This window comes from Dermacentor variabilis, chromosome 4 (assembly GCF_050947875.1).
Source record: "Dermacentor variabilis isolate Ectoservices chromosome 4, ASM5094787v1, whole genome shotgun sequence".
Taxonomy (NCBI): domain Eukaryota; kingdom Metazoa; phylum Arthropoda; class Arachnida; order Ixodida; family Ixodidae; genus Dermacentor; species Dermacentor variabilis.
Window position 1 is genome coordinate 16,800,173 of NC_134571.1, and position 19,837 is coordinate 16,820,009.

The following is a 19,837-nucleotide window of genomic DNA, read 5'->3' on the forward strand; positions in this document are numbered from 1 at the left end:
GACGTGATGAATACAGTGCACGGCGCCGATATTATTTGTTGCTTTCTAAGCAAACGTATTTTATTTGCTTTAATTGCAGTACTGCTGTTTGCACCCGTGAACGCTTCTGATTCCATTTTTGTGACGGTGGTCTCTATGAAGGTGAAGGGTTGTCAGCGCTGACTGTTTTCTGCCGTTTTTGTCATGAACTTCCAGCTTGATGTGGGAAACAGAGAAAAATAAATGCCATCGTGTGGGTGCTAGTGCGTGGCTGTTTTGAACAAAAAGCCGTAACAGCGCTTCTTCCCGCAAAAGAGGAAATGAACAGTGATGTTTGTACAAACCCGGAATAATGTTTCATTGCTGTTTTTGCTTGTGGTGAACAGGTAGCGAAAAACACTGATGACACCAGTCCAATGGAGAGCTGACAAAGCATACAGCGCCGTGCTGCTCTGATTAACACCGTAATCTCAACCTCGGGCGCTCTCGAAGAAAAAAATAATAAAGGACATCTGGCCTTGACGCACTACTTGTACGTACGTCGGGGAACGATGAGAAAAAACTACAAAACATTGTTTGAGGGATTACCGCCAGGTAGGCGCGACCCAGCAATTTTCTCCCGCGCTTGTTCGGCAGGTGGCTTTCCCCGTCGAGCTTCCAAGCGCTACACCACAACCGCGCGAGCATCAGCGACGCGGCAGTAGCGAATTTTCTTTCCCCTATCACCACTCCACCCTCCCCCGCCTTTTCTTCTTCGCACCTCCAGGGATCACGCGGGCGAAATGCCGAAAGAACGAATACCGTCCAAGAACGACCAGCCGAACAGCGAAAGCCAGCAAAAAGTGCGGCGGAGAAAAAAAGAATGCGACGCGCTCATTGGACGCTGAGCGCTAACACGTGGTAGTCCACGTGACCACGCAAGCCACACGGCGCGCGCCCGCGCGCGCGACCGACGAGGAGTTTAACTCTTGCGCGCGGGTTAGAACCCGCACCGTTATAGCCCGGCGTGGGACCGCGCAGAGAGCTGGTTCGGACGTGCGCCTCCTACGCGCCGGTGTCGCCTTCACTGCTAGAGCCTCGTTGCGCGCTGCTGATTGACGCCTGGTGACATTTGCGTATCTGCTGCTAACCGAAGAACAGTTGCCAATTGCGAGAAATACTTCTGTTTCCTCAAGATTTACATCCAATTGTCAGGTTTAAATTGGCTTGAAGCCGAACAACGAGGTTAGCGCCATGGTGAGACTGATGAAGATGCCTGACGACTTTGACTTTTCCACCTCTGGGATGAGTGATGCGGGACTTGGTGCAGACGTGACCACTGCAAGTACTGTTGCTGGTGCTGCTGCTGCGTCGCCGCCTACACAGTTTTTGTGGGACGTGGCTACGACGATAGTCCACTATCAACTGACCGAGGACGAGTGCGCCCAGCTACAGAAGGATGAGAACGCTGAAGGTAGGAATTTTTTGTCAAGCGGGAGTTTACTTTGCTATGTTTTTCTTTTAAGACTTAGTCGAAGTGCCTTAGTATGCCACTGCTTTCATTAATAGCCCATGTGATGCTTGTTCGAGAACTATGCATAAATCGGAAGATGCTGCTACAATACTTTGCACGACAGTCATGTGGGACTGGTTCCTCAGACTTGAAAAGTACAAACAACAAAGTTTCTCATTTTCAAGCACTGGATGCTCTTCGAGAGAGAGAGTAAAGAGAAAGAGAAATAAATTTTATTTATGTAGCCAGCAGATTGCATGAGATAGCATATTTTTCCAATGACTTTACATATATTTACATAATTTTCTTGCATTATGTGTCATTGTATTATCACAAATTTGGCTTGATTTTCTCCTATTTCTCTCGTCCTAGATTAAATGAAAATTGTAGATTTCTCGCGGTCACGTTGATGAATAAAAAAGAAACACTAGATGCAGAAAAAAAGTTTATTTTACCATGCGCAATCTTATTGATTGCAGTTAATTGCGGGTAATTATTTGATATATCTGCTCGGTCTTCTAGTGAAACGCATTATCGTTTCATAAATACTGCACACGTAAGATAAATGGTGATATTTGTCTGTATATTTATGAAGTGTTGTCATGAAGTTGCAGAATTACATCAGAACTCGAAGTTGCAGAATCACATGTTATACACCAAATACCGGTTCAATGTTTCTTGTTTATTTCTAACTTCTTTCCTAGATCGTTAAAGTCTGTGCGAAATATTTACCACTGACAATATGTGTCTTTTGTACTCCAAGGGTTGCTAGACTTTGTCATGCTATCAAAATATCATGGGGAAAAATTATTTATACTTGTGTCTGTAAGTTCAACGAGCACAACAGAGGCGAGAGGACTTAAGTGTTCATATTTCTTCCTAATAATGTTGCGAGAACAACATTTTAACCACGAGAATTTTATTATAGATGAAATATATATTATGCAAATTAAACAACATTTGAGAAGATATCGGAATAATTGGAAATTGAAATGGGACGGACTAGCCCAGCTCATAAATCGTTGAGCACTTGCGCGGTTCGTGAAATATCTGGTTATAGGTTGGATCTGTGTTAGGCCTTCATCGCTTTTGTGTGGGAAGGAAAGGTCTTCTTTCTTCCAGCGGCCTGGCAATTTTTTTTTCGATACTACTTTAGAGATTTGTTGCGCGTATTTTGTTTGGTTCTCGGATACGGTGCACTCAGGTTTTACATCGATATGTTCCATAAGGACATTGCAGCTACATTGGCGGTGTTTTCGCAGGCCGTTGTTGTAGCCACTCCACGATAATGATAGCATTCGTTTCGTCACGACAGCGATGAAATAAAGCTTCTTACAAAAACAAAAATGAAGAGAGAGGGTGCGCTGCAACCGGTACCGAGCCTAGTCCACGGCATAATGTGACAACTTTCTTCCAATACTTTTTTCACCACTTCATCCGTAGTTTCACTGTGCCCATCTGCGGTATCACCTCGGTCGGCCAGTTGAGAGAGGTTAAAAATAAGAAAAGGGCATAGAATACAATAAATGGAAACCATACATCATACCGGCCCGAGTACCTTCGGTGCCGGTAGTATTATACGTAAACAGCACGAGCACCACGGAATGTAGAATTTCATGCTACAAATTATTGTGAAACCCTAGAACAGCTCATTTGAGATCATTGAGGGTGGCATTGGCTTTGAGAGCGGCGTTGGCTCATGGAGCAGCAATTATTGTGCGTACGGCGGTGATCATGTTCCAGATAACACAGCAGCAAGTAAAGCGACAAGTAGAGAACCCGCTGTGAATGCCTTCTGCGACCGATGTGGTTAACAGTGGTCAAACAAGGGAACCCTCAGGCTGCAGCCCCCCCCCCCCACCATGATCACAATTATAAATAATATTCTGGGGCATACGTGACAAAAAAGAAAAAGACGGTTTGATCACAAGGCTCGCCGTACTAGAAGACTCTGGATTACTTCTGACCGCCTCGGCACTGAAATCTAAGTACACGAGCGTTTGTGCATTTCGTCTCTATCGAAATGCGGCCGCCTCTTCGGGGACGGAACCTGCGAACTTCAGCTCACCTACCGCGGTGGATAACGTTCTAAAACGGGGACGTGTCTTCGTCAAAGCAAACACCCTTTGTCTCTCTGTTAAATTGTATGGTGCAGCTGCTTGCTGATTTATTCCGCGGCGTCTCCAAATGGAGTGAGTACGGAGGTTGCCTTTCTTTGTGTATGTAATAGGCGTGGGCGGGGAAGTGCGTTGGTCTTGATTGATTGATTGATTGATTGATTGATTGATTGATTGATTGATTGATTGATTGATTGATTGATTGATTGATTGATTGATTGATTGATTGATTGATTGATTGATTGATTGATTGATTGATGTCCTAAAGTAAGATTCAGGCTATGAAAGACACCGTTGCGGAGGGTCTCCGGATTACTCCTGACCCCCTCGGGTTCTTTACGTGTATCTAACTACACGAGCGGTGTGTCTTTTCTCCTTTTTTTTTATTTCGCGCCCCTCAAAATACAGCAGCCGCTGCCCGTGATCGAACCCGTGACTTCGAGCTCGACAGCAAAGCTCCATGGCCATTGCGCTACTGGAGCGAGTGTTGCTCTCAATAAAATTCAGTCGTTAAATGGAGCTCGTCCCGCGACCTCCTTTTGTGCTGGCATCAATAGTGCTGCTTTATTTAAGGAATGCTCCCATTCCAACAATCGCAACTTTCTTACTTATGCCAGACACCTAAATTGGTCCAAATGTTGGATACATTATGACACACGCTTTCTTCGGCCACTGGCGATTACTCGACCCTGCAAATCCGTTGTCTTGCTACGGTGTCTACCATGTAAGGCACATTGTGTGCATAAAAATGTGATCGATAATATTGTCACTACTTAGCGCTTTGCGCGGAACTGGGCTAACTTTTATGCTTGACTTGATAAGGTACCCTGATTTTTTTCTTTACTTTTCGTTTAAAGAAAGACTTAGTTTCCTCTATTCCGTGCTACTGCTCTGGGAACAACAACAATGAGGAAAAAGGAAAAAAGAAAATCCGCACATAACGTAATGTGAATAATACAATCCCGAGTCCGTGCTTTAACTGGAGGCCATCTAGTCTTCTCTGTGCTGATTTTGTTAATCACGGATGGCAAAGAGCGGAAGCCAGTGGTCTCTTTTTTCTCTCTTGGTATTGCTCCATCTGAAAGAATGCTGGCGAGAATAAGGCGACCTCGCCGAAGGAGCGGTGTTCAGTGCCGAGGGACTGTGTCACGAAACTGATTAACACTCGGAGCCCTTCTTCGCGAGTTACCTCTGCGCAGATGGAAATTGCAATTCCGTGGATTAAGCAGACGCCAATGGAAGACAGCAACAAGAAAAAAAGTATAAACTGAAGGCATCGCCATGATATAGAAAACGCCGGAGGTAGCCTCGTAACACAGCTTAAGGAGACCTAATTGCAGCAGGTTGTGAAGCCGGCCGGAAATTATTGCGAAAGCAAGGACACTATATTATCGGCTCCAATCCTTGGAGACATTGTAATAGTGGACGTTTTGCATTTATTTTGCATACTTCACGCGTTTATGTTAGATTTCCTTTACAAAATAACCATAATATAACGGATAGGAAAGTAATGCACTATGATAATGTTTGGATGAATGCTCCCAAAACAAAACCCCCAAAAACGTGATGAGAGTGCGAACGTTTCTTTCCGCTCATTAGGATGTGGTTGTGGTGATTCGATGAATGTATAACTTAAAGATGAACACTAAAAATTTTGGATGCCTGTTTTCACATATACATTGCATGCATTACAAACCATTCTGTCTGCCTGGGCTGCCGCCTGGCAGTTATTGCGAACAACATCATCATCAGCAGCACCAGCAGCAGCAGCAGCAGCAGCAGTAGCAGCAGTCTGGTTACGCCCACTGCAGGGCAAAGGCCTCTCCCATACTTCTCCAACTACCCCGGTCATGTACTATTTGTGGCCATGTCGTCCCTGCATACTTCTTAATCTCATCCGCCCACCTAACTTTCTGCCGCCCCCTGCTACGCTTCCCTTCCCCTGGAATCCAGTCCGTAACCCTTAATGACCATCGGTTATCTTCCCTCCGCATTACATGTCCCGTCCATGCCCCCCCATTCCTTTTTCTTGATTTCAACTAACATGGCATTGACTCGCGTTTGTTCCCTCACCCAATCTGCTCTTTTCTTATCCCTTAAGGTTACACCCATCATTCTTCTTTGTATAGCTCGTTGCGTCGTCCTCAATTTTGGTAGAACCCTTTTCGTAAGCCTCCAGGTTTCTGCCCCGTAGGTAAGTACTGGTAAGACACAGCTATTATACACTTTTCTCGTGAGGGATAATGGCAACCTGCTGTTCATGATCTGAGAATGTCTGCCAAATGCACCCCAGCCCATTCTTATTCTTCTGATGATTTCAGTCTCATGCTCCGGATCCGCGGTCACTACCTGCCCTAAGTAGATGTATTCTCTTACCACTTCTAGTGCCTCGCTACCTATTGTAAATTGCTGTTCTCTTCTGAGACTGTTAAACATTACTTTAGTTTTCTGCAGTTTAATTTTTATGCCCACTCTTCTGCTTCGCCTCTGCAGGTCAATGAGCATGCATTGCAATTGGTCCCTTCAATTACTAAGCAAGGTCAATGAATCGTCAGTGAATCGTCATCGAATCGTCATCGTCAGTGAATCGCAAGTTAGTAAGGTATTCTCCATTAACTCTTATCCCAAATTCTTCCCAATCCACGTCTCTGAATACCTCCTGTAAACACGCTGTGAACAGCATTGGAGAGATCGTATCTCCCTGCCTGACGCCTTTCTTTATTTGGGTTTTGTTGGTTTCTTTATGGAGGACGACGGTGGCTGTGGAGCCGCTATAGATATCTTTCAGTATTTTTACATACGGCTCGTCTGCACCCTGATTCCGCAGTGCCTCCATGACTGCTGGGATTTCGACAGAATCAAACGCTTTCTCGTAATCAATGAAACCTATATATAAGGGTTGGTTATATTTCGCACATTTCTCTATCACCTGATTGATAGTGTAAATATGGTCTATTGTTGAGTAGCCTTTACGGAATCCTGCCTAGTCCTTTGCTTGATAGAAGTCTAAGGTGTTCCTGATTCTATTTGCGATTACCTTAGTAAATAGTTTGTAGGCAACGGGCAGAAAGCTGATCGGTCTATAATTTTTCAAGTCTTTGGCGTCCCCTTTCTTATGGATAAGGATTATGTTAGCGTTCTTCCAAGATTCCGGTACGCTCGAGGTCATGAGGCATTGGGTATACAGGGTGGCCAGTTTCTCTAGAACAATCTGCCTACTATCGTTTAACGAATCTGCTGTTCCCTGATCCTCCCCAGCTGCCTTGCCCCGTTGCACAGCTCCCAAGGCTTTCTTTACTTCTTCCGACGTTACTTGTGGGATTTCGGATTCCTCTAGACTATTCTCTCTTCCATTATCGTTGAGGGTGCCACTGGTACTGTATAAATCTCTATAGAACTCTTCAGCCGCTTGAACTGTCTCATCCATATTAGTAATGATATTGCGGGCTTTGTCTCTTAACGCATACATCTGATTCTTGCCAATTCCTAATTTCTTTTTCACTGTTTTTAGGCTTCCTCCGCTCCTGAGAGCATGTTCAATTCTATCCATATTATACTTCCTTATGTCATCTGTCTTACGCTTGTTGATTAACTTCGAAAGTTCTGCCAGTTCTGTTCTAGCTGTAGGGTTAGAGGTTTTCATACATTGGCGTTTCTTGATCAGATCTTTCGTCTCATGCGATAGCTTACTGGTATCCTGTCTAACGGAGTTACCATCGACTTCTATTGCACACTCCTTCATCATGCCCACAAGAATGACGTTGATTGCTTCAACACTAAGGTGCTCTTCCTCAGTTAAAGCCGTGTACCTGTTCTGTAGCTTGATCTGGGATTGCTCTATTTTCCCTCTTACTGCGAACTCATTGATCGGGTCTTATGTACCAGTTTCTTCCGTTCGCTCCTCAGGTTTAGGCTAATTCGGGGACTGCAGGGACCATCCTATGGTCCCTGCAGTGCACCTTGCCGAGCACGTCCACATCTTGTATGATGCCAGGGTTAGCGCAGAATATGAAGTCTATTTCATTTCTTGTCTCGCCGTTCGGGCTCCTCCACATCCACTTTCGGCTATCCCGCTTGCGGAAGAAGGTATTCATTATCCGCTTATTATTCTGTTCCGCAAAGTCTACTAATAGCTCTCTCCTGCTATTCCTAGTGCCTATTCCATATTCCCCCACTGACTTGTCTCCAGCCTGCTTCTTGTCTACCTTGGCATTCAAGTCGCCCATCAATATAGTGTATTTTGTTTTCACTTTAACCATCGCCGATTCCACGTCTTCATAGAAGCTTTCGACTTCCTGATCATCATGAATGGATGTAGGGGCGTAGACCTGTACCACCTTCAATTTGTACCTCTTATTAAGTTTCACAAGAAGACTTGCCACCCTCTCGCTAATGCTACAGAATTCCTCTATGTTACCAGCTATGTCCTTATTAATCAGGAATCCAACTCCTAGTTCTCGTCTCTCCGCTAAGTCCGGGTAGCACAGGACGTGCCCGCTTTTTAGCACTGTATATGCGTTTTGGCCTCCTAACTTCACTGAGCCCTATTATATCCCATTTACTGCTCTCTGCTTCCTCCAATAGCACTGCTATACTCGCTCACTAGATAACGTTCTAGCGTTAAACATTGCCAGGGTCAGATTCCGATGGCGGCCTGTCCGGATCCAGGCATTCTTAGCGCCCTCTACTGCGCCACAGGTCTGACCGCCGCCGTGGCCAGTTGCGTTGAAGCTGCTGGGGACTGAGGGCCGGGGTTTGATTGCTGTATTCATATAGGAGGTTGTGGCCAAGTTCTGCACCAGGGTAGTCAATCCTGTTGTGGTGAGGGAGTGCGTTACCGGTTCTGGTCACCGGGATCAGGCCGCACTCCGGGCCTTGTTTATGCAATTTTAACAACACGCGGATTTTTGTTTAATCCGGAGGAAAATTGTGTGGCACCGGGATTCGAACCACGGTCCTCTTGCACGCGATGGGGGTACTCTACCTCTATGCCACCGCTGCACCTCTCGAACAACGGTCAGCAACAAATATTTTGTTGTGTTGCTTCTTTTCCTTCTCTGCTTCCTTCCCAGTTTTGTAGAACGCACTGATGCCCTTTTCACATTTCATTTCATTAGCATTCTTTTCTGCGTTACAGTAAGTTCCTGCGTTATGAAGCTAAAATAGTGTCGCTTGGAATGGGATGCTTCAGGTAAAGTTGTTTTCATTGAAGGTTTACGACAAAAATGAGCCCCACAGAACGTGAGTGCTCCTCGTAGCTGAATAATTAAACTATGGTTGTGATGACCCTATGACGTTGCAATTGACAGTTATATGGCGTAAAAATATAATCTGTTTTTGTATATGCCATCACGTAATGCGGGCTGAGAAGCAGGTGGCAGCCAGATTTATTGAGCTCGTGGGTACATTGAATCCACGTGTCCTCGTAGTAGAGAGACCCGAAGTTCCAGCTTCCGGGTGTGACGTGTGCAATTTTATGGACTTATGACAAGAATGTATGCCATTTGTGTTTATGGTAAAGAATCTAAGCTGCAGCATTTATTTATTTATTTTTTATATATTTATTTATTTATTTATTTATTTATTTATTTATTTATTTATTTACAAATAATGCTACCTCAGATCTGAGACATAGCAGGAGTGGGTAAGTATATTAATACAACATACATTCAACATGTCCCATGTAAAGTAATTCCCTCTACAAAACGCTCCGGTGGCAATTCTCGGAGATAAGTATGTAGGTCATACGATTTCATTTCATTTCATTTATTGAAGCCTTAAAGGCCCGGAGGCATTACATAAGGCGGGGGCAAACAAAGTATCAGGTACTCTTCATCACGCTAAAGAGGGAAAAGAGGAAGAAAAGATAGACGAAGAATAGAAAAGGAAACAACGCTCAGGAGGGAACCGAGCAAGCAGTAGATCATCAAAATCACTGTAAAGAAACCATAATATACAACAAAATATATAGTACATAAATACTATTAAAAACATATTATGCGTGAGAACGAATCACTATCAATTAATTACTTAGAAGGGGTCAATAAGCGAATGCATTTGAGACGAACCATTCTAGGTGTAGTGGATTGTTAGTTTCTCACGGAAACTCGTCTGGTCGGCGGAAGAAACAATACTGTCGGGCAGAGTGTTCCACAGCGCTATTGCATTTGGAAAAAAAGAATCCCTCATCGAAGACGTACGGCACTGAATGTGCGCGATTGGACAGCTGTGGTTGAGGCGGGGAGAGATTCTAGGCGGGGGTTGTAGTCGAGGGTGTCTGGCTATTGGGTGATAGTAGTAAGAGTGAAGCATGCATAGACGCGATATGATACGATGTGATTGGAGACTGGGAAGATCGAGTGTGCGTTTTAGTTCAGTTATGCTGGTTTTACTTGAGTAGTTTGACATGATAAAGCGTGCAGCACGATTCTGAATGGCTTCTAATTCGTAGGTGAGATATGCTTGCGAGGGGTGCCAGATAGATGATGCGTACTCCAGTTTCGGCCGAACGTATGTCTGATATGCAAGTTTTTTTATAGCGGGTGATGCAGATTTCAGATTGCGACGCAAGAAACCAAGTGTGCGCGAGGCGTTTGCGCATATTGTTTCAATGTGAGTAACCCATGACAATGATGATGTCAAGTGAACACCTAGATACTTATAGCAGTCTGTTCGTGGTATTGTAGTTGAGCTTATGTGGTACGCGTAATTTGTAGCACTGCGCTTACGTGAAAAGGACATAAATTGGCACTTATTAAGGTTAAGAGGCATGAACCATGTTTCACACCATGAAACGATAGTGTCTATGTCTTTTTGTAGGTCAATGGAATCACCAGGGTTATGGATGGCGTTGTAGATGACGCAGTCATCAGCAAAAAGACGCAGTCTAGTTTTTGTGTTACATGGCAGGTCATTGACATAGATTAAAAATAACAGCGGGGATAAGCCTGCTCCCTGGGGGACACCGGATGTAACATCAGAAAGGTGCGAGTCATGAGAGTTAGCGGATGTGTATTGTACGCGTCCTTTTAAGAAATGTTCGATCCAAGTAATCAGTGATGGGGGGATTCCAAGAGTAGATAATTTGGCAAGTAGGTGATTGTGAGGGACGCGGTCGAAGGCCTTCGAAAAGTCTAAGAAGATGGCGTCAATTTGTAGGTGATTGTCCATGTGTTGTAAGATTTCATCGGTGAATTCAGAGAGCTGAGTTTCGCAGGATAATAGTTTTCTAAAACCGTGCTGATATGAATAGAAGAAGTTAATTGATTCAAGGTAGTGCATTAGATTGGTTGCTATGATATGTTCCAGCAGTTTAGAGGGGATACTGGTTAGAGAAATTGGACGATAGTTACATGCTTTTGTTTGATCACCAGATTTATGGACGGGAATGATTTGAGCCTTTTTCCAATCGTGGGGAACTTCACCAGTACTGATTGATTGTTGGAAAAGTAAGCTAAATATTGCGCTTGACAGGGAACTGGTGTTTTTAAGTAATTTGCTGCTGATTTGATCGCAACCAGCCGAGGAGGATAATTTTAGAGTCTGTATTAGCCCAGCTATTCCATCAGTGTTAATCTGGATATCGGGCATTGTGGACAGCGAGTGGCATGCTAATTCGTCAGAACTGAAGTTTATAGCAGGAGAAAATACTGACGTGAAGAAATTGTTAAGGGCTGTAGCACATTTTTCAGTGTCAATTAGTACATTGTCGTCGTCTGATAGTTGCAGCTGAGTTTGGCGCTTAGGCGGGGAGATAATCTGAAAGAATTTACGAGGGTTCGACTGAAGGATTGATAAGAGGTCAGTTGAAAAAAATTGGTTTTTGGAAGCTTTCAATTCCTTGATGTATTTTTTGACGCTTAGTTCGTACCTATCCCAAGCTCTGTGGTTATTAGTTAACTTTGCTTTCCGATAATGGCGTTTTTTCTTATTAAGTAGACGTTTTAGGTGCTGCGTGAACCGCTGGTTATTTTTGTCGGCATTTATAAGGATAGTAGGGATATATATGTTTTTTAAGTTTAGCATAGTGTTTTTATATAATTCCCAATTGGCGTTGACCGAGCGAGCAGAGTATGACTGTCGAAAATCTTCGTAGAAGTGTGCAAGTTCGCGGTTAAATGCGTCGAAGTTAGCTTTCTTGTAATCAGTGATTAATGTTTGCGTTGGGGCTTTCTTTTTTAATGGCAAGGAAATGCCGATATGAAGTGCGTTGTGGTCGCTAATGCCAGGGAGTGAAGTCAAATTTTTTATGTTTTCCGGGCTAGATGTTAATAAGAGATCCAGGGTGTTGTCGCCCCTAGTTGGGCATGTTATTATTTGGTGGAGGTTAAAGTCTAGTGTTAATTCAAGAAACTGTTTGGGTTCACTACAGGGTGTCCTGTTGGGTACTGAAAGTAGTGGCCAATTGATGCTGGGATGATTAAAGTCTCCAAAAAGGAAGATAGGTGTAGCGGGCATATCTTTTTTTATTTGTTCTAAAGAGAGGCGTAAGAAATTGCAAAATGAGGGGTTACTATCTGGTGGACGGTAACAGATTCCAAACACTATTTTGCCAATTGTGCTGTGCAGGCTTACCCATGTTAGTTCGATTTTGTCGTCGTGATTTATCAGGGATGACGGTAAGCTGTCCTTAACGGCGATTAGTACACCTCCGCCTCGCCTATCATGCCGATCGCGTCGGTAAACTGTTAAGTTAGGGTAGGATGGAAAAACTTCGTGGTCGCCGACGTCCTTATTTAACCACGTTTCCGTTAGTAAAATCATATCGGCTGTGGTGTCGTCTATGAAGCTTTCGAGTTCGTCACGTTTTGGAATTATACTGCGGATGTTAGTGAAAACCACGCTTATGTTAAAAAATGAATCAGGGCGGTTTTTGAATGAAGCAGGCACGGAACTTCTTGTTTGTCACTGCGGCTGGTCAGATAAGGTATCAGTCGGAGCTGGCATTTGATTGCTGTTAGGTGTTGTGGTATGTTCAATGACTCTATCGGATCTAGTATCATAAAAATAACATCTGCTGCCTACATGCAGCTTGTCCAGGCTGAGCTGAATAACTGAATAGTAAATGGTAGGAAAGAAAATTTGAAGATCGGAAGGGAACAATATTGAAATATCAGCTATTCGGGTTCCACGCGATGAGGCGCTAACAAATGTCACAGGCACATCGACGAAAACAGAAGCATGTACAATTTTGTGCTGTGTATATGTACCAAAGGCTCAAGCCATAGTAGGCCAGCATGCAGAGAATTGTAGAAAGTGCGATCATATCGATTACAAATAAATCTAACATCTTTCTTCTGCCATGTCAGAAGCGCAATGTGGTGACTAGACAACAGATGCATGTTCTAGAGCGGGCCTCACAACGGATTTATAAGAAGCTAGTTTGCATTCCTTGGTTGCTGTTTTTAGTGTTCTTTTTAAATAGCCAAGTCACATTAGTGCCATGGAACAAGTTGACGTGTTTGTGCCATTGTTAGTTGGAAGAAAGCGTTGCTCCAAGATACTTGAACATGTTGACATAAGTTAAAATCTTCTGATCATTCTGATCAAGGTGGGGTGCGTCAGACACCTGGTGCATCCTTATGTGCGCCGACCACAGCAATGTCATAAGTGCTTAAAGCTAAGCCCTGTTAGCGCTGTGTGCGTATGCCACACGGCATGCCTCCGCTGTACCGGCAGCCATGACGTACCTTCATGTACAGTAAAAGAAATTAAACACTCGAATTACCATGGACCTCACCAGGGCAATTCCAAGGATGGTCCTAAACAGAAAAAGGCGACAAAAATACTGAAGCAAATGAGCAAGACAGGCATGTCCCATAAAGAGGCGGCCGCGTCAGGGCAGCACCGGAGGAAACGATCCCCTCGTCGACGTGTTCAAGCCGTAGGTCCAATCGAGAGATCCCTGACTCCAATTACGCTAGTCCAGCAGAAGGTAGTTCAATCGGCATGGATAGATCTATCAAATTTGTTGCTTCAAGCACAAGCCCATAATCGAGTGTATGGCCACGCTTGCCGCCGCGCGCACGGGCCCTAGAGTATCAGTGCGAGCAAGGTCAGTGCACTGAAAAATCACCATCGGGCTCTGTCATCAAAGCCATGCTTCGACAAATAATCGACGCCCTGCAGCTGCTACTGTCTGGTTTAAATACGCCAGTGGTACATACAGCGGCAAAAACTGTGGAAGCTATAGACAGCCTCCTAACCACACTGCACTTTCTACCTCTGCGCGCGAAGATGATTGTGCTGCGCTCTTCTGTGAAGAGTACGTGTACGCGTTGCACAGAAACAGTACGCTGTGGAGCCCTCATCATCATCATCATAGTGACCACACCACCGACCTCCGTCCTCTTCACGTCCTTTCTCTGTTATTACTCCAAGACCTTTCCCCAGCGTGGAGTAGCAGGCTAGAGGCACTTCGCTCAGGCCGACCTCTCCACCTTTCTGACATTAAGAAATTCTCTCTCTTTTCTGATCATTAGTGTTGGCGAATTTAAGGGCCTGTTTTTGTTCGAAAAGCTCATAGATACCGTTTCATTTAGGCTAATTTTCGTTTGCCAGGTCTTACTCCAGTTGGAGAAGGTACTGAAGAAGGTATTGAACGCGTTATTCAGCACTTTAAGGTCATTGGCACTAGTAATGTTAGAGTACAGACACAGTCGCCTGCATACAAAGGGAGCTTAACAGTAGTGTTAATAACGCCGTTCACGACATCATTAGTTTATATAATGAATAAAAGTGGTCCTAATACAGAGCCCTATGGGACGATGGATAAAATATCGACACCAGGTGAGTGCTCTTGATTAACTGAAACAAACTGGGACTGCAGATACAAGTAGTCTCTTATCCAGCAAAGCGAATGATTTCCGTCCATACTTCAAAAATAGTCACAAGTTTCATAAGTAGCTTAGCAATATAAATACGTTTTTGAACGCTTTGGAGTAGTAGACAAAAGCGGCGTCAATCTATCTACGAATATTAAGTGTAGTGGCATCGTCGTGAGTGAAATTAATTAGTTGCGTAACCTTGGAGAAACCTGATCGAAAACCATTCCGATGATGCCAGAAGTTGTTATCAATCGGGTACTGTATATACGCTTATGAATTATGTGCTCTAGTAGTTTACAACAGGCAGGTAACAATGAAATTGCACCTCAATTGGAAATTGTTTGGCTATTGCCAGATTTGTGTAATAATACAACTTGAGCAACCTTCCTGACACGAGGAACAGCGTAACTCAACAAATTTCTGAAAGATGATAGTCAGATATGCGCACAATATTGGGCGTGTCCCTTTAGGTCTTTGTTCGGTATTATTTATTATTTATTATTATTTAAAGAATACTGCAGGCCAACTTGTGACCCAGGCAGGAGGGAATACGTTCATACAGTAATGTAATTAAATACGTTCAAAGAAGTGCATATTAAATATGAAATACATTGAATCATATGAGGTACATTGAAGGATGATATAAATACATAAAAAACACATTCTACAAGCATACAATGCAAGGGATTGAATTGAAAGGAGAGAAATAGTTACAGTACCAGTTTACACAGGTTGTATTTTTTTTTTCATGCTAACACGCATGAAAGTACTCATGTGGTCACACGTTTGTTTGAAATGCAGTTTTTCAATGGCATGTAATATGTTATTGAACAGGAATACATCGGTCGGCAGGGAGTTCCAATCATTTATTGTTCTAGGAAAGAAGGAACATTTAAAGCAATTTGTGCGCGCGAAAATAGGGGTTATTTTGTAGGGGTGATAATTTCTGGTAGCTCTAGCTGGTAGCGGCTGGAGACAGGGTGAATGACCAAGTTGTAATTCCCTTTTCCAAAGGCGGAAAAGCAATGTTACGCGTGCTACCTTCCTTCGGGATTCTAGGGTGGCAATATTATTTTCATTAATCAATTGAGAGGGGGAGTCATAACGTCCATAACGATTATATATGTAGCGGACGGCAAGCCTGTTTGTTTTCCAGTTTTTTAATATCTTTTTTCGTGAATGGGTCCCAGACGACGCAAGCATATTCTAATCGCGACCTTACGAGTGTGTTGAATGCCAATTGTTTCGCGGATGGAGGAGAATGTTTCAGCTTGTGTCTCAGTAGGCCGAGTTTACGTCGAGCAAACGCACAAACATTATCAATGTGTTGCGACCAGGTTAGACGATTGTTGATGGTTACACCCAAATATTTAAAGGAGTCGGTTTCAGAGACAGCGGATTGATTAATAGTGTATTGATATGTTAGAGGGTGTTTTTTGTTGGTAATGCGCATAAAAACCGTTTTTTCTTCATTAAGTTTCATTTCCCAGGTGTCGCACCAGTCAGAAATCGCAGTAAGACTTTTATTCAGGATCACTTGATCATTGGCATCTTTAATCTCTTTGTGAAGTAAGCAGTCGTCCGCGAACAATTTAATACTCACACTATCGTCTATGCATGCTGTTATGTCATTAATATATACTAGGAAAAGTAGCGGTCCTAGCACGCTTCCTTGCGGCACTCTCGAATTTACGGGGAGACATCCAGAGTAATGGCCCTCAACATCGACGAATTGTCTGCGCATGCTCAAATATGCACAGATCCAGTTTACAATGTTAGGTGGAAACCCATAGTTGCTTAGTTTTGTTATCAAACCAAAATGAGAGACTCTATCGAAGGCTTTGCTGAAATCGAGGAATATAACATCAACCTGGGGGGCTTTATCAAGAACGGAGACGCTAGCGTAGACGCTAGAGAGAGCTTCTCTCTAGCGTAGACGCTAGAGAGAAGCCGAGTAGTGGTAGACAGCCCCTTACGAAAGCCGTGTTGGCACGGCAACAGAATACCACGTTTTTCAAGAAATTCCGTCATGTAATTTGAGATAATATGCTCTAAAAGCTTGCAAGATGTAACCGTCAGTGATATAGTAATGATAATGATATAGTATAGTTTGATAGTAATGTAGGATCGCCTTTCTTAAATACAGGCACAACACGAGCGACCCGCCAGTCTGATGGAACGATGCCACAAAATATGGACGAGCGGAAAATTACGAGAAGAAAATGTGAAAGCCACTTGGCATAGCGACGAAGTTAGCGACGATCTTATCCGGACCTGCACTTTCTCTGGTATCAATGTTTAACAAGAAGCTGTGAATTCCGCTGAACGTTATCTGAAGTTTTGAAAAACATACTGAAGGACTATCACAATAAAAAGCAGGGACAATGCCCTTATCTTCAACAAAAACAGACTTAAAATAGGTATTAAGCATTTCAGAGATCATGACAGCATTAGAGTACAAAGGTCCAATAAATACAATAAAAGTTCAGTTGAACACAAGAGGAACAACCGTGTTGCGGAATTCGGATGGATTTTCTTTTAGTCTCTAGCATTCTGCATTTCATTCTTAATGTTTCTAATTGATGTCGGCTTTGAGTTCTGTTGAACTTACTGAGTGCTGGAGCTACGCCGAAAGCGCTTTATCCGGCGAATCAACTGTATAATCTCCCCAGTATACCATAGGTGCTTCGGGTTTTGCTTTACACACTTCTTGGGTACGAACTTAGCTATGCACTCTTTGTTGAGACAATGTTGTGAAACATTTCAACTAATAAGTCAAAACCTAAGGAATCACTCGAAAACCTAAACTCATCAAAATATGATGCAGGCGAGGCGACGATGGAATTGTCGTCAGTTCGATAAAGGTCATGGACAGTACTGCATGTGGGCATATTGGGTTGTAGAGCAACATCTTGATGGACAATTGCCGCCTTGTGATCAGAGATGCTTTCGAGAACGTCGAATTCACTATACAGAAACCCATCACTTAGGAGGACGAAATCTAAGATGGCAGATCCTAGGGTGTACGAGCTAACGACCCGTTCTGAATCATATGGCACAGCGAAATTGATTACAGTATCGCAGATGGCTCGGTCACGTCCACTTGAAGAAAGAGAACGCCAATCTATGCAAGAGACGTTAAAATCGCCACACATAATTAATTGGCTATTCTGTAGACCCTTCACTGCGATAGAATCCGTAACAGCCTGGACTGAATCGACATCATTTCGTGTTTGGTATTCGGCGCCAAGCACGATAGTAAAGCCACCAAAGTCAATCTTACAGCAAACAGATTCGCTATGAAGAAGCTAGTGTAGTAAAACGTATTTAACATCTTTAGACATTAAATGTGCTACACCTCCACCGCGGTGAACTGTCCTGTCACTTATCAATGCCGAGTAACCCGGGGACGATAATTCACTTTCAGAAATGCAGTCATTTAACGAGGTCTCAGTAAAGCATATTACTGATGATTTGTGGCATTCTACCAAGCTACTTGAAATAAATATATTCATTAACCAGGCTGCGCATTTTAAGCTGCAGGAGTGTCGGTTTCCTTTTATGTGGGAGTTAGTTTGGAATTCCTAGGAGCGGTATTATCACATGCGTTCACTCATATAAATTTTTTTAACCTTTCAGTTTGCGTGCGTTTTTAGTATATGTGACTTATTTCAGAAATCCAACCATTTCATAATGACAAGTATATATTTACGGTCCGGTTTAGCCCAAGTTTGTGCCAACATTCCACGTTAACGCACTTGTCGTCAAGCTTGCATGCGTAGTACCGAAGTAAGAAGTGCCTCAGGTGTCTCGTCTGGTATTTCAGATAAGCCGTCAATAACAAAATCATTCCGTCACGACTGATTTTCAAAATCCTTGTTCCTACTCTTCAGCTTTTGTATCATATCCGCGAGAGCAGAAACAGTATTTTTTAGTTCCTGCATACGTTCAACGACGTCCGTAGAGTTGGCGACAAGTGACTCTAGCTTAGGTAGCCGATCATCGAAAGAGGCAACCTATGAGGTTATTGCTGAAATTTTGTTGTTTATACGAGCTTTTCCTGGTAGCAGTTCACCCAGCATTTTCTCGATACTGGGACCCGGATTTATTTTTATGTCACCTGAAAGAATCAACAAGTTTTGCAAAATGCGCGCAAGAGAGGCAGCTCTCTTCGTAAAAACAAGGCAGGGTCCGGCAGAAGCAACAAGAAACGATCGTCACTTCCGAAGCATTTACAAAAAAACCAATTGCATACTTCTAAGAAGAAGCAAACAAATTTTTGGCGCATGTTTGCGATGCGGCTGTCAGACACACTAAATTGGAACCCTAGAGGCGTCCGTCCTTTACGCTGTTACGAGCATGCCGCTGAGGGTGCCGAAACATGCGCAGTACAACCAGGTAAGCGCTGACCAGCAGGGACAGAAGTATCCCGCGCAGGCTGACGCGTTTGCGTTTATTATTGTTATTGCCAACGGACACTGTTGCGTTTCGCCTGCGACACGTGGTTTTGCCGGCGCGACTGCGGCGGGGCGGCGGACATTTTGGCCCGATCGTCGTCGCCGCAACACTCATCGCCAGGTGTTTCCAGGCGCGACTGCGGCGATGCGACCGCCTAGGGATCATCCTCGCATTCCAGTCATTGTGCCCGAAACAGGCGATGCCAAAGCAGGGATCTCATTCCAGTCATTGTGCCCGAAACAGGCGATGCCAAAGCAGGGATCTCGTTCCAGTCATTGTGCCCGAAACAGGCGATGCCAAAGCAGGGACCATCCTCTCATTACAGTCATTGTGTCCGACCGGCAGCGCCACGACAGGGTGCTACGAGATCGTGCTCGACATGGTGCTACGGCATCGCTACGACAGTGTGCGTCACCATTAGCCCATTGTACATTCACGTGCTCGTCTTTTGAGGGGTTCCTTCTTGCCCTCAACTGCGAGAGTATAAAAACAGCTGCCCCCGGACGCCAAAAAAGAGGGCTCCGATTTCTTCTGTTGAGTGAAGTGCTCTCCCGTCTCTCTACTTCGGTCAAACCTGACCACCAACTCTTTGCGATGTTAAAATAAACAAGTTGTTTCGTTGTTACCAGTCGACTCATGCTTTGCCGGGACCTTCGGATGCTTCCAGTTGTACCCCAGGCCGCCAGGCCAACGCTACCCTTGGGGCTTGCGACCCAGGTACAACCACGGGCGTCAGCGCCGAGTTCCCAACGGATCGTACCAGCAGTCCGATCCAAACATCTGGTTGGCAGCGGTGAGATCGCCTCCGACGTCAAACAACTGTCTGCCAGCGGTGAGATCGCGACAACGGAGGCCAGCAGCGAAGAGATGCAGTTGACTGTATGCTGAGCAGCTCAACGACGATCCGGGAGCAGTGCAACGAGCCCTGTGTGACGACTGGTTGCCTGCAGCGGAACGACTGCGCG

General features: G+C 44.2%; 1 protein-coding gene across 1 annotated transcript in view; it reads left to right on the forward strand.

Moving 5' to 3' along the window:
* Nucleotides 1-958: 958 nt before the first annotated feature.
* The window catches only part of LOC142577708 (corticotropin-releasing factor receptor 2-like), a 311,337-nt gene continuing 292,458 nt past the window's right edge, over nt 959-19,837 (forward strand). The window contains exon 1 of the mRNA XM_075687163.1: nt 959-1,432. Within this exon, the coding sequence (XP_075543278.1) occupies nt 1,213-1,432 (220 nt within the window). The 5' untranslated portion in view covers nt 959-1,212. The remainder of the gene's footprint in view (nt 1,433-19,837) is intronic.